At 41.5% G+C, this 16,159-nt stretch overlaps 1 protein-coding gene and 1 long non-coding RNA gene across 3 annotated transcripts in view; one reads left to right on the forward strand and one right to left on the reverse strand.

The window, feature by feature from the left end:
* Window positions 1–16,159, reverse strand: part of bcar1 (BCAR1 scaffold protein, Cas family member) — a 65,582-nt gene that overhangs the window by 11,667 nt on the left and 37,756 nt on the right. For both annotated transcript variants that reach the window (XM_041996371.1, XM_041996370.1), the window contains exon 2: window positions 10,872–11,591. In XM_041996371.1, coding sequence (XP_041852305.1) covers window positions 10,872–11,591 — 720 coding nt within the window. The remainder of the gene's footprint in view (window positions 1–10,871; window positions 11,592–16,159) is intronic.
* Window positions 129–14,199, forward strand: LOC121647190. Its single transcript, XR_006011808.1, has 3 exons — window positions 129–463; window positions 3,309–3,314; window positions 14,187–14,199. It is a non-coding gene; the product is annotated as an uncharacterized LOC121647190 (long non-coding RNA).

Below are 16,159 nucleotides of genomic sequence, written 5' to 3' on the forward strand. Positions count from 1 at the left end.
TCTTTTTCCTAAATGGTTTATTTTTGTGTGTTAGTGGACTTTGGATCAGAGCCGAGTGGCTACAGCTTCATCAGACAGAGAGGAGACGACTTTCTGATCTATGGGGAGGATTTATTGTGTCACACTGAATGAACAGACTCATTCCAACAGGCAATAAAAACAGAGCAGGGGTTCAGTCATCGTCGTCGTGGGAACCAGGCTGCACTATTGTGTGCCTGTTTAAACTCTGTGTTATATGCTTTGAGTTTAGTCAACCGGTTGGCCTGGGAAACCACAAACCAGCAAACCTAACCCAGTTAGTGTCCTTAGATTGTCCCTTCCTCTCCAAACATCACAAAAACAAAAAGACAGAACCTCAAACCAGCAGATCACCAACACTGCAGCCAGAACTCATCTGGACCCTTCCTGTGCATGCTATGAACACATATGTGCTGTTTGGTGTGCATGCTATGAACACGTATGTGTTTGGTGGGAGACGTTGCAGGAACAGGAAATACTGTGCACATAACTTTTCATGCTAAGCCTTGTTTGTTCTTAAGATATCTTTTAATAAAGTTACTGTTACAACATATAAATGTGGAGTTGATGCTAATTTTTTACCTTCTGCTGATGACAAAACTGTCTTCACATCTTAAATATATATTTTTTTCTAAACGTGGATGTTTGTTACACAATGTATATATAAATTATAAATATATAAATGTTCCCCCGCCCACCCCCCATCTTCCCTGGGTGGAGTCTGTTTATGATACTGGATTCATCTCGAGCTCAGGTCCTCTGCCAGAGGCCTGGGAGCTTGAGGAGCCTGTGCCATGTCTTAGCTGTTCCTAGGATTGTGTTCTTCTGGATGGAGATGTCTGATGTTTCTCCAGGTATCTGTTGGAGCCACTTCTCTAGTGTGGGGGTCATGGCCTTCCACCTATGCTCCCTGGCCAAAAATCAGTTGTCACCTGGATTTAACTAAGCAAAGACTTAAGAGCCTCCTATTGGGTAATTACTGCATGGGTGATTATCTTTCAGCTGGCAACCAGTTATTGAACCCCATCTGATGCAATGAGCAGCTTCTCATTTCTTAAACAACCACGTGGAAAGACACATGTCATAGTCGTGGAAAAGATGTTAGTCTGCATATAAAGGTTCAAATCAATGGCTTCAAGCAGAGAAAACATTTAAGGAGATGTGGACATTACTAAATGTGGGTTAAGAACTGTCCAACACATTATTAAAAACTGGAAGGATGGTATATATTAGGGCTGTCAGTTATTCAAAATATTTAATTATAATCAATTAAATCCATTTCTAAATGTGCTATAACAGGATATTTATCTTTTTTCTCTGAATTAGCTGTGCAGCACAGCAGGTGGTATTTGAGATGCGGCGCACTACAATAGCAACTCATTTCATTTTGACAATAGATAAAAAATGACCTCAGTTTTGTCCAGAGAAATATTACGCAGAACTTTAAAGCTAAACTGCCCGTATAAAAGACCCATTCTGTGTCCATTTCTACTTCAGGAACACAACGGCTCATTGGCATCAATTCTGAAACTATGCAGACTGTATGAGCATTTATCGCACTTTAATCATGCGTGTAAACGTATGATTTAAACGTAGTTTAAAGGAAGATGTATTAACACATTATCTATCTATCTATCTATCTATCTATCTATCTATCTATCTATCTATATATATATATATATACACACACACACACATATACATATATATACACACGTATATATATATATATTATATATATATATGTATATATATATATATATATACACACACACACATATACATATATATACACACGTATATATATATATATGTATATATATATATATATATATATACATATATATATATATATATATGTATATATATATATATATATATGTACATATATATATAAATGCACTCATGTAAACATCATGTTCTTTGGTCTCAAAACACTTTAACAGTATTGACAGTTCTTGGGTTATAGCCAGATGTTTCAGTTTCTCTGTTGCCAATTCACACACATGCGCACACACACACACACACACACACACACACACACACACACACACACACACACACACACACACACACACACACACACACACACGACTACACACCTACACACACTCTCCATCTGTCTGATTGAAAACCAATGTTATCGATCACTCATCCATTTAAACATTACAGAAGAGACACACTTTTACACACTAATGCTAAGTGGATGTACGTGTGTGTGTGTGTGTGTGTGTGTGTGTGTGTGTGTGTGTGTGTGTGTGTGTGTGTGTGTGTGTGTGTGTGTGTGTGTGTGTGTGTGAAGAAGTGATAGTAACAGCCTGCTAAGCCTTTTAATCCCTTTCAGAGATCAGAGCCATAGATTGATTCTCACCACTACAAACACATCCTTCTCCCCTCATGCATGTAAAAGCAAGTGTGTGTGTGTGTGTGTGTGTGTGCGTGTGTTTTGCATTGACCACTACTAGGATGATAACTACTTTATTTTCTCTGTTGCTGGTCAGCTGCTTTTCTCTTTTTTCAGACAGTTCTCCTTCTAACCGTCATTTGTTCTGTGGGAATGTTCCACAATGATTCAAACTAGTCTATTAGTCTTTTCTTACACCAGTGATCCAGGACCAAGTCCTTGCAGAAAACCATAAGATATTTCTGTATTTGATAATAGAACTGATATCCACGGCTTCCCACAAGGTACATGCAGACCTTCAGTTCAACCCCTACCTCTCTCACTTACTCACTCTATCTCACAGTTGTTGCCAAACTGATCAACTCTCAGACTTTTTTCAGACCCTATAAGCATCCTTTATACATTTTCATTACCCTAACTAACATTTTGAACAAACTGTAATCACCTCTTCTTGTCAGATATTTCCGCTTTGGTTTAATCCTAATCCTTTTTCTCAGCTTGCTCCATTTCTCTACTTTCCATTTTATCTTTGCCCCTCCCACCACAGACGTGATCAGAGGAGGTGGCAGGAGCCGAGATAACAGGAATTGAAGGACATGTGTCCTGGTTTTCCCGTATTCTGGTTAAAACAACCTGACAAATGCACCCGTTTTAACATTATTATTCGCAAGGAATTGTTTTTATCCTGCTATCACAATTAGTGCTGAGTGGTAATCAGTTCATACTAACAGCTAGTCTTTATTTTTGTTCAGGTACATGCATGGCCCCAGATATTTTGCAGGTTGTAAACATGTCTCTGCTTTCAGGTGTCTTCCCTCAAACCCCAAAAACAGCCGTTATCAAGCTACACAAAGTCAGCATCAAATTAAGATGGTTGTGAAGTCAGCCTGTTGTCACTGAAAGAACATCTGGGGGATTAAGGACTGACATCTCAGCAGGATTTATGCTTGTATCTTTAGTAGACTGGACTACTGTAACGCTGTCCTTACAGGTCTCTCTAAAAAGTCCATCAGACATGTGCAGTCAGTCCAGAACGCTGCTGTTCCAGTCTTCAATAAGAACAAGAAAGTAGGTCATATAACTACAGTCCTCTGATCTTTACTTCCTGTTGGGTTGCGGTTAAGTTTACAAAACAATGAATGGTTTAGGATTGAAATACATTCAGGATCTTCTGGTTACTCCCTCTGGCTACCTTCATGAGCAAAAGAAAAAAAAAAACAAAAACAAAAACAAACAAAAAAAAAACTACTAGTGGTTTTTAAAATTTTTGCTCCACCAGATTAAACTGTTTTCCCGTTGTAGGCAGATGCAGGAAATCCTTGTATTTTTTGCCAGCTTATGGACCCCTGTGACCACTAGGGGGCCTTAATATTTTATTTTCTTTGTGTGTAAATTCAGTTTTTTATTTTATTTTTTTTTTTAATTAACTCAACTTTTTAATAAACCAAATTATTGCATGGATAATTTTGGAAATAAATCACCAGAGGGTAATAAACAACCATGAGTCTCATTTTGGTCAAATGAGACATGAGCTGGATGAGCTCAGCCTTGAAATAAGCGTCTACAGTTTGATGCTTTAGCTCAGACTGGTTCAGGTCTCTGACAGCTCAGAGCAGACACTTGGCCCGAGGATGGTCATATACTTTGAGATGGACTGACCTAAATATCCACCACAGATAAACTGTTCTCAGAATAAATCAGTGGCCTCATAAAGCAGCAACCACTCTGACCTGCCAACAATAAAATGGATTCACACACATTAACTCCAAGCAGGAGGAATGAATGCAGACACACACTGACACGTTACATGTGGCAGAAGCCTGGATGTTTTTTTTTCCGTGTTCTTCTGAGGCAGAAGTCATTGTTAACAGATGACCTTCGCTCTGAGCGATGTCCCTCCCTCTGTCCCAGCAGCACCCTCCACCCTCTCCACTTTCTTTCTCTGTCTGAAAAGAAAAGGACAAACTTTTCTTTCCCTCTTATATAAGACCTTAAACATCCAAAATAACCACTAGAACCACACACACGGGAAAACTCTACTTTATGTAAAGGCAGCTGCAGCAGAGAAACCAGATCTTTACGACACAGATGTGAAGTTCAAAAAAGAAAAGAGGTAAAAATAGAGTAAGTGTAATTACAGTTGGAGGGTTGGGTGGTTGTTCTGAACTCGTTTACATCCTGATCTACAGATCTCACTCTGCTCTCCACTCAGCTAGTGTGTGATTTAGTGGAGAGATCCAGAATGGTTTCAACAGGGTGGAGAGACTTACACAATCCTCAAAGTCTGCTGTTAGACACCACAAACACACCAACGGACTGATCATTTAAAACAACCAAAACACTTCCAGTTCACTCCCAGAAGAGCTTCAGGAAATTATTTTTTATATTTAACCCTTCGTCCCCCGTTTCTATTGTTTAGAACTCTGCTTGAAAATATCATCCCCCTAATAAAACAAGTTTATCTCTGCAACCACAATGTCTGCTTGAATACCTTTAGAGTCATAGTAAAGGGTAAATATCAGTATATGTGTTACTGGTGAAGAATAAACAAAGATAGTACTTAGCACAAATGAAAAAAGTTTCAGGCTTGCCTAAAGGAAACAAGACAACCACTTTCAGGATAAATCAGAATATCTCTTTAAAATGATGCAGCTGTAGCCCTTAACCTCTATCAGATCATAGAACAATATGCGAACATGATCTCTGCAAAGGACAACTCTGATGAAGTGAAACAGAACTAAATTAGAGGTTTTAGTACAGATGGTTTCAAAGAGAGGTCTCTGAAATGGTCATTTTGTCACCATCTGCTCTCAAAGTCTAATTGGGGAACATGGGGTTTTAAAAGGTTGAATATTTTTCACAGTCAGAAAAACAGCGGAAAACAAAAGAAAAAGATACACAAGACATACCTACAGCTCAACTGGGACAAAATGATTTCCTGGTTCAGACTAATTTTGGAGAACACTGACAAAAAAACACAAAACCAGAGACAAACCTGTGTTGGATCAGCTGTCACTATCTAAAATGTTCCTCCTAAACACAAGGCAAACACAGCCAAACAAACATAGTGGAGATCATGGTGAATAAAGGTCAGGAAACTCAGCTGAGTTCATTCAAACTTCAGGTAGGCTGCCACACTGCTGGATGTCCTGCTTCCAACAATCCAGCGGAACGAAGTCCTCCATGGACACTCGACGAAGACATTGTACTGCTGGAAAAGACGTCACCTTGATGGTAGAATATGTCTCTCCACAAGTCTAACATCCACCTCTGCATCAGTGGTACTTGCACATTCACAAGGTCCTCAATGGTCACTGATGTCCTCAATGGACAAAGACGTCCTCAATGGACACAGACGAAGTCCTCCATGGACACGGATGTCTTCCAAACCACCACAGCCTGGATGACCTTTCATCTTAGTACACCAGTTTTCCTAAAAGCAGCTGAAACATAGACTTATCTGAGGTTGTTGGTCCTGGTGAACCTCGAAGTTTACTGGAGGAATTAGCTGACCAGGACTCTGCAAGTCAGCGTCCTTCCCTACTGACAGTCAGCAGCCACCATCCCTAACCTGGGCCTCCTCTTTCTCAGGACTTTCTCACAAACCCACAAGCTGTCAGGCTTGGACCTCGTGTCTCCTCCACTCTCACACTCAGATCTGTAGAAGCAGATCTATTCATCAGTGGACTGTGGGAAAAGACCACAACCGCATATCAGACAGCTTCACCTGGAGTACTGACACCAGACAGAATCTGAGAATATGCATCATATTGATCCATCACAGAAATCATTCTCTCTGGGAAACATGTCAAAAATGTCAAACCTCCCGCTTCCTCTCAAGACACAAAGACATTTTAAATGCTGTTCACACCCTCTTCATCACCTGTTAGAGCTGCTGCCGTCACTCAAACCAGCACACCGGGCCTTTAAACAGCTGACTCTCAGATAAGTTACTAGTATGAAATCATATGAGAAAGCCTTCTGTATTTCAGCTCTTTGCTGAAGTTCATAGTGTGTCTTTACATGAATTTGTGTCTTTTAAACACATCTAATAGCTCTCCTCATTTTCCTGTAATAAATACAATGAAAACTATTTTTTTTCTACTAGAATTAGAAAAGGAGTAATTACAATATTTTTATTGTCATATATGTGCTTAATAATAATAATAATAATAATAATAAAAAGCTAATAGCAGATTTCATGTCACACATGTTGAGGCTATCCAGACTGAGGACTGAGAAGAGGAACCAGGATGTGATTCTGTGTAAGCTGAACACACTCCTGAAAAACATACAATTTTTAATAAAATGTAAAAAGCTTTTTGTCACAGAACGGAAGAAAATGGAGGATTATAAACACGAGGCAGCTACAGAGAAGAGAATGAATAACAATGCTGAGCTGCAGCCAACGTAAACCATGACAACTATGTAGAGCATGTGGCAACACACACACAGAGGCACCCAGCAGCCGTTTAGGGGTCATAGTGGATTAGTAGGGGGCTGAAAGTTGGGGGGGTGTGTGAAGAGTAACACTAAGAGCACTGAACTGGGTTCCAGCACACAGTCTGACTGGTCCGCCTGTCTATGGTACTGATGGACAGACTTATCTCCAAGCTTGAAGGCAGGGTTAGACAACAGCCTGCACAAGGAACATTAAACATCCCTTTCAGCAAGTTAATGTCCCCAAACTTTGGTGTTCTGGACACACTGAGGAAAACAGATTTCATTCACAGCCCAACAGGCACAGCTGGCAGAAGTCAAACAGAAGTTAATGTTACCATGAGGTGGTTTCTGATGATCAGACAGGTGAAAATAACCACCCACTCCATGAAGTGTCTTCAACATCTTTTTTTAAGTACATTTCTAACTCCCATCATCTGAACAAAGTTAACTTAATTAAAACTTGTACTTTCTAACGTGCGAGCTGCCTGTGTTGGTGCATGGTTGGGGTTTAGGGATTAGGGCTAGGGTTCAGGGAGCAGAGAGCCTTGGTTCCAGGATTCTGTATCAATCTCTATCTGAAACTGTCCTACATGGGGACATTTGAAGTCCTCCATCAATCTCTTCTCATCCAAGCAAACTAAGCTGCACTTGCAACTCAAAGCAGCCTGTCTGTGTGAAGACAGAAAGTCCTGTCTCAGCTGGACGTCCCATCTCTGGGACTGAAGTGTTGGGATTTATATCAGTGTCAGAGCAGCTAATTACAATAAAGGGCACTGACAACGTAAATATAGAAACACACACATAAAAACTGTACGTGAATCTGATCCAACACTTCTAAACCAGAGAGCTGAAAGCTTTAATTATTCCATTATTAAACAGTAACTGGCCTTTAAGATGGACAAACATGGTCCGTCCTCCACTCAGGGCTTTAAAAACATGGTGACAGTTAAAAAATTCCCTTTAAACCTGTGATAATCTGGGCAGGCTGTTAGTCAGGACGAGTTAAACCAACACAGAGTAATATGCAGCTGCAAATTATAACCATCACCTGAAAAACTTTACATATAAAGGACATCTGTGCTTTAACATCCTAACAGGGGACTTAAAATGAAAATGGTCAACTTTCAGCTGTCAAGGAGAAGTAAAAGAAGAAGAAAAATAACTTCCTCTAATCCAGGTTTTGACCCAAACTCAGAATTAAACCAACATGTTTAGTTTCTCTAGTTAATGAACTTGTTCTTTGGAAAGTTGCTGTCTTTATTTCAGAGAGATAAATGATTTGTTGTCTGAGTTTGCTTTGAAACATCACCGTTGATGTTTGATGATGTTGTAGGAGGAGTTTTCTACAGAAACAGATGTTGCCGGAAGAAAGAAGAAGAGGCTTTTATTACATTCAGAAATGGCAAAAACATCAAATACAGCCGTTTTTACATTTCAGCTCCTTCACATCAATTAATGATGAAGCAGCTAGAGACAGCAGCCCAACACCTGCTGGCAATATGCACCAACCACAACATGAAACCTGAATTATTAACTAATCAAATCATTTCAACGCACACACACACACACACACACACACACACACACACACACTCACACACACACACACACACACACACACACACACACACACACACACACACACACACACACACACACACACACACACTTCTGCTGTGTTTGACATCCATACTATCTCTTGACATTTTCAGCTCTTTTTGTTTCCACTAAGGTTGGTAGTTTAACTCCAGGGGTGTGTTTTCTTTAGGATTTTCATCAGCAGTGTGAGGTTCTGCCTTCACTAACTCTTTTACTGTGAGTAACTGATTATTGACAGACCGACTTAGCCTCATGTTGGCTCAGCCAGGGAAGAAGCTGTTTTAATGCTTCATTCTGATTTGCTGCCAGTCCTGTTTTATTCAGCTGGTAGTTTTCTCTGTAACATCTTATCATAGATAAATCACCCTCAACCAGACGTGGCAGATACATACTTTACAGAAGGGACTACTTTATGTCAGATGGTAACTATAAACACAGATGACATGTGGAGTTCCCCAAGGCTTCATTTTGGGCCTCTTATAGTTCAGCATTTACATACTCCCACTGGCTTGGATGGATTGAGGAAACAAACCTAATATCTAGTAGAGCACAACCCTTTTTCTTCAATAAAGGTTCAACTGCTATATGAAACATCTCATCATAGATAACACAAAATAAGCAATGCTTCAAATTTCCACCTCTTCAGATGCTTTGTTTACTACTCTACCATCTTAATGGTAGTGTAGTAAAGTCAGGCAAAGGCAAGGCAAATTTATTTATATAGCACCTTTCATGTACAAGACAATTCAAAGTGCTTTACATAAAACATTAAAAGCATTGCAGCGGGGTGCAGGAAGCAATAACAAGAGCATTAAAAAACAAACTTCAAAAGACATAAAAGAAATTAAATAAAAACAGAAAGAAAAAAACTAAACAAAAAATGTACAACTACTACATCTAGTCTATATTTACTGATATACAAGGTTTGTTTTCTTTAAGAAACAATGGCAGCCTCTACACTGTTGAGTTGCAGCTCTTCATCCTATTCACCACCAAAGCACCGCGGAACGGCTGTTCTGCAGCTTCACAGCTGATCGAGGAAACTCTGGTCAATCAGAGCGCTTCCACCAGCGTTTCTGAAGTGTCCCTGAAGCACTGTGACGCTACGCATTTTTTTATTTTCAACGTTTGCAACTCAGAAACAATCTAGAGCAGAATGGATAGTTCAGGAAGTCAGTCGATGAAAAACAAAGTGGACGGGCACAAAGCAGTCAGGTGAGAGAGGGTCTCACATGGCACTTGACACCGTAGACTATGAAACATTTATCTTGGGGGTGGAAAATCATATAATTTTATACAACACCATACCTTCTGCTCTGAAACACTTGTGGTGAGACAGGGTACCAGGACGAAACCTCGGCTAGCCACTCTGTGATCAGTGGAACCGAGGAGTTATGTTTACAGCGACAGCTTTAGCTGTCTTCAACCTACTCTTTGGTAGATTAGGCTGAAACCTAAACCCCATGTTGCTTCGCGATGTGTTTATGGGACAATTAATGTGTGATAGAGCAAGCTGTGAATGTGACGTGTAGTGTGCGCTTTGAATGGTCAACATGACCAAAAGTGGTTTGTAAGTGTAGTCCATTTACCATGTATGACCAGCAAAAGGAACAAAGAAGAAGAAGCTGTGATGTATTTAATGGCTATGCTGCCTCTTTATTTCTCTTTCTGAGAGTGAACATTATCATGATCTCCTCCATGTTTGTTATTGACATCAGAACTTGGAGGTGAACTTTGAACTCTGCACTGCCCTCTGGTGGATGTTCTGACAAACAACCATGCTAATATAAAGCACACCTAGGAGTATGTGAGCAGTGACTACGCTTGACATGGACATACAGTAGCTATTTACTTACATAAAGTCCTCCTCACACTCACTTCTCAGGTCAGTTCAGTATCATCAATTAACATAGCATTATGCTTTTAGACTGAACCTGGAGAGAAGCCACACATGCACAAGAAGAAGATGGAAACTGCACAATGAAAGAAGCAGCTGAGATTAGAACCAGCAACCTTCCTGCTGTGAGGAGACAGAGCTGCCCACCACACCAGAGCCATGACCACAATACAGCAATCAATCAACAGAAGCATGTCAGAGCTGGGTCCGAGTTCACACACATCCAGCAAACAGGCAGTGACCCAGAAACATCTGGAATCACCAGTAATATCATCATTTGCTGCTTCATCTTTGTTCTCATCAAATTTCTAAAAACTTAAATCAGATTCTGTCATTTTATTTATTTTCTACAGTCCTAGCCCCCATCCCTCCCTCCCTCCCTCCCTCCCTCCATCCCTCCCTCCCTCCCTCCCTCCCTTCCTTCCTTCCTTCTCATTTACTTCCCTTACCTCATGTTGTGTGCAGAACTTTATCAGCTTTGGTTAATAAATAAAGATTGGTTTGACTCACCTTGCCAAGGGGCTTGTTGCTACCGTCCCAGTTCCTCTTCTCCAAGGAGGGGGGAACCTGGTACACATCCTGGCTGGTTGCTGCCCCCCCAGCTGGAGCTGCTCCCTGGCCCGGTCCCAGGCCTACAGAGGGGGGCACCTGGTATATATCTTGCCCCGGCATGTGAAACTGTCTGTGGCCCATAGTGGGGGCCTTGGTAGGGATTCCTGGCTTTTGTACTGTGGGCCCACTTGGGCCAGAGGGAACCTGATACAGGCTTTGGGAGCTTGGCTTGGGACTGTGGGAAGGGGGCATCATGTAAACAGAGTCAGGAGTGGGCTGTGCAGGGCTGGGGGTGGAGTAGGCTTGGTGCATGGATGTATACTGCACTGAGGGAGGGGGCTTATTGGCAAACCCTGCAGAGGACGTAGCATTGACAAGTGCTGGTTTGGAGTAGGCGTTCTGAGGGGGTAGGGGCCGCTGCATCTGGGAGGTGGGACAGGAACCAGCTGCATCTGGTGTGCAAGGCGTGGCCTGCTGCTGTTTGCTGTCATACATGCCAACAAGGATCTTGAGACGGTTGCCAGGGACGATGCCTTGACGGCCATGGAGTGAACAGAGCCACCATCCGTCCAATCCCTGCGTGTCTCGCTCCAACACCGTCATGATGTCACCTTTCCGGAAGGACAACTCATCCGGAGACTCGGCCACATTGTCGTACAGTGCCTTGGCCAGGACGTTCTGGAGAGAAGAGACAGGTGAGAATTTACTCTAAACATGAGAAATATTAGTTATCCAATCAGTCAGTTAGTTTCCATTCCTTTTATCTGGATTTAATACATCCAGCAATCAGTGATCAGACCAAAATCCCAGTCAGTGGGCTGTATGTTAAAACTGGACTTTAACAGACAAGGAAAGCACACCAGCACATGAACAAGAAAAAGACGAAGCTGCCAACATGTCCTCCAGGATGACTGGAGCTGGAACAGCATCAGTCTTCTTACCAAGTTCAGTGGCAAACCTAAATGTTGGGTAAAATTCAGTTTCATTGTAGAAGAGTTGCATCCTCCAGAGGATGACGCCACTACTGTCGCTTTGATCTGAACAGGGAGCTCTGGGAACGGTTGTTCCCATGACTCTGGCTCTGAATGAGACACAGAAGGAGTCCTTATGGTTTTATTACAGTTTGGTTTTCAACATTCTGAACGTGGTAGTCAGATGAGTCCCAGTAACAGTGTTTCCCAGATAAATAGTTGGAACAGCTGTTTGTAGTTTGTTTAGGAGTAAAATCAGTTTATGAGTTCAATTTATGAAACGGATTTCTGAAAAATAAATCTCTCACTCAGAATGACTTCTATTAATCCCCTGTCCACTCTGTCATCGTTCACCCTTAAAACTCCAAGACATCTTTTTTACTTTTGGTCTGCCTGTTTGTTTGTTTGTTTTAATATATGTAGATGCTCAATGCTTTTATTCCCAGTCACCGTCCAGACAAATATGTTTTCAGATACTTAGATAATAATTATTTATATGTTCTTTCTATTATGTAAAGCACATTGAATAGTTGTGTATGTATGAAATGTGTTCTGAACTTGGGCAACATGACAGCAGAGTTTTGGTTTTTCTATCAGTTCAGCAGAAACACTGACAGCACCGATATTAAACATGCATCAATAAGAACATAAATACTCTGCTGGTGATGAAACAGAACACACACCCAGTCGTGCACACACTGTGTGGACAAAGTCCCTCTGCAAACAGAAACACCTCCACTCTGAAACTAAACCAATATTTGTCGTCCACGTCTGACCTCGGCCAGCGCGCCTCCCTCTGTTCTGAGTCCCACCTCACTTATCACGGACTGGTACAGCCTGCACTGGCAGCAGGCCAGCCACACACACACACACAAACACACACACACACACACACACACACACACACACACACACACACACACACACACACACACACCTCATAAGCCGCAGCAACGGACTAAAAAAGTTCATAAAACTGGGTTTACTGGGTTGAAGCAGGCAGAAAGCAAGCTAATCTGAGACGTCTCACTTCATCAGATTAATCCAGCTCTTTTCCTTCTGACCTGAGACAGAGGGCTTGTCTTAAACCTGAAAGAATGGAACCAGAACAACACTTTTAAACTGTGTTTGTTCTCAGGACAGATTAATGATGGAAATCCTTGTCCATTTCAGAGAAACAGGAAGTGCAGTGAGGATGAATCAGAGTCTGAAATGTGACCTTTAATTCCAGGGCTGACCCGGATCGGGTCAGCCTGCCCTCTCTTTCTCTGCCTCACATGGATTTGTTGAATCATACACTCATCCTAAGTTTAGACTTTGGTTTCAGCATTTCCTCCCAAATGTTTAAAACTGTGAGGCAGCCATCTTTTTCTTTTATCAGACAGGTTGTTTTAGGTCTCAGAGGCTGAACTGTGTTTTTAAGAAAAACATTGAAAGTAGTGATTTTATATTACGAAATAGTGCAGCCAGTTGCAGAAGCTTTGGCCAAATTGACTTCTCCCATTTTTAAAATTTTCTACTGAACATTATTCTGTTTATTTGAATGCTGTGCTGGCTGATTTCAGCTGAATCGCTGATGTCACAAGAAGCAGAGGTGAGGACCCAAAATTCAGGCAGACAAGGCAGGACGGTGCAGGTAAAAGGTTTCACTCTGAAAACCAGGGCACAACAGAAAAAACCACACACAACAGGGAGTAAACCACAAAGATCTGACAGGGAAAACTGAAAACCATGGGGTATTTATACACAGAGGGAATAATTAGGAGCAGGTGAAGTGAATGAGAAATCAAGAGAAAACTGGAAACAGAACTAAACATGACAAAACCAAAAACAGAAAAAACAAACAAACAAACAAAAAAACAAACAAAAAAAACAAGAACATAAACAACAAACTATGACAGATGATGTTGTTTCATGTCAGAACATATGATTGATTTCTAAAAATCCAAATACTGTCCAGAATGAGAATCCAACTTCTTGGCAGGAGGAAAATAGTGTAAAAGGAAGAGTCATGGATGGAGAGTCTTTAACCAGCATACTGAACCGTCAGTCAACTACAGTAATAAATACAAAATGATATCTGTGCTGTTGGTGTTTTTGTGAAGATATAAATGGTGCATCTTTAGCAGTGATGGGAGTAACGTGTTACAGTAACGATATTACTTTTTTGGGTAACGAAGTAAAGTAGTGCGTTACACTTAAAATATTGGTCACAAAGTGACTTTACTGGACTACAGTAACGTGTTTTTCTGCGTCACTCGAGCCGTGTTTGCCTATGTGTAAAGTTCTGATCTGTTTTAAGTGGTGCGCATGCTGCTGCTTGTGTGTGTGCTTGCCTGGGCACGTTGCCATAGAGACTGATTTGTGTGACGTAGCTGATTGTGCGCCAACCAAGAAAAAAGAAAACGAAGCTGGAAAGTTGGAGATACGGGCTTTTGGTCAGTGGCAGTATTCACATTATTTTCATTTCAGTCCAGTTTCAGTCCAAACTTGTGGTTAAAGATCCTGCTCATCGGTCAGTGGATGGAGTCCTTCAGCAGCCGACCCACCAAAACAAGCAGCCGACCCGCCTAAACATGCAGCCGACCCACCTAAACAAACTAAGCTTTTTTCAACATTTCCTGGAGCGCAGCAGTCGGTAAGACAGAAATTAACAAACTAGTTGCAGGTTCATTGTAGGAGACATGCTCCCCCTGTCGACTATTGAATCACCAGGTTTAGAAAAATACTAGATAAAATGATTATGAGACAAGTGTGTCCATTTCTTCCCACAGACAGGGGTGTTGTTCTTTTGGTTTTAAAGCCATCTTATTTAAAATATACAGTAATCACTATGCAGACAGGCAGCGATGATTCGGCTATGATGTTTGTCCATGTCTACACGGTTAACTAAGAAATGGTAGAGTAATTAGTAGTGGCGTTACTTTGCTTGCAAATGTAGTAATGAGTAAAGTAATTTAATTACAATTTACAGAAGTAGCTAAGTACTTTTTTAGAGTAACTACCCCACCACTGATCTTTAGACACAAAAGCAGGAGAAATGATTTTCTTTAACTCTTAAAACTCTGCCAGATCGCTGGCGGCCCTAAACGCCTTCTCTAATATCACCAGAATTGTGATTAATAGTTTACCCTTTAGGGCAGCGGTCCCCAACCTTTCTTACCTCACGGACCGGTTAAATGTCAGACAATATTTTCAGGGACCGGCCTTTAAAGTGTGGCGGATAAATACAACAAAATAATATGATATGACCTGCATGAAAACTGTGGTATTTTCTAAATATAACAATAAACGCGAATCAAGACATGAGCAACGTCCTCTCTGCCCGCAACGCTCTCTGGTCGCTATGGTAACGTTTAAACGTCCCTTCAAAATAAGATACACCGCAAATACAAAGTGCATGACAAATCCGACTCACCACAGTGCTGAATCAGTGGGAGCCCTGAGCTTGTTTGTCTGCAGTCAGGTGGTCCCATCTAGGGGTGATAGGAGACAGTGACACCCGAAGTGTGTGGCTTATGTCCAGTCTACTTCGTAATTTTGTTTTGGTCGCCGTCACCGCAGAAAACCCCGCCTCACACAGGTAGGATGTCGGAAATGGCAACAGTGTTTTCAGTGCTGTTGTGGCGATCTCAGGATATTCAGCCATGACTTTGATCCAGAACACCGGCAGAGTTGTTGTCTCGAACATGCTTTTAAGGCTGCCGTCATTTGTGATCTCCAGCAGTTGATCTTGTTCTTGCACGGACATGTTGGATTCACCTGGTTTGTTGAGAAATGGGTTGCGGATCCATTCTTTGGCAGTTCGTGGATCTTTTGTGGTTGGGAAGTAGCGCTCAAACTCGTTCAATAGCAAGGACAGGTGATCGTGCACCAGCTGGGAGAATGAAGGCTCTGACTCTGTCTCTTCCAAAATCCCTGCTAATGTTTGAAATATGTCAAATATGCCTCTGTTCACGCGCCGTCTCCACAAATCCAATTTGGCTTTAAATGCAGCTACTTTATCTGCCAACTTGAAGACAGTGGTCATTTTCCCCTGGAGTGACAGATTGAGTTCATTGAGCTGGCTGAAAATGTCGCACAAGTAAGCAAGTTTAGCGACCCATTCCTTGTCACTGAAATGTGCAGCCAGCGGTGACTTTTTTTCTGAAAGAAATCTCTGCAGCGGCTCACGTAATTCAAACACTCTGGCCAGCGATTTCCCTCGGGATAACCATCTTATTTCTGTGTATAAGAGAAGGCGTCTGTGCTCCATGTCCATCTCCTCACAAAGTT

The sequence above is a fragment of the Melanotaenia boesemani genome, chromosome 10 (genome assembly GCF_017639745.1).
Source record: "Melanotaenia boesemani isolate fMelBoe1 chromosome 10, fMelBoe1.pri, whole genome shotgun sequence".
NCBI classification, from domain to species: Eukaryota; Metazoa; Chordata; class Actinopteri; order Atheriniformes; family Melanotaeniidae; genus Melanotaenia; species Melanotaenia boesemani.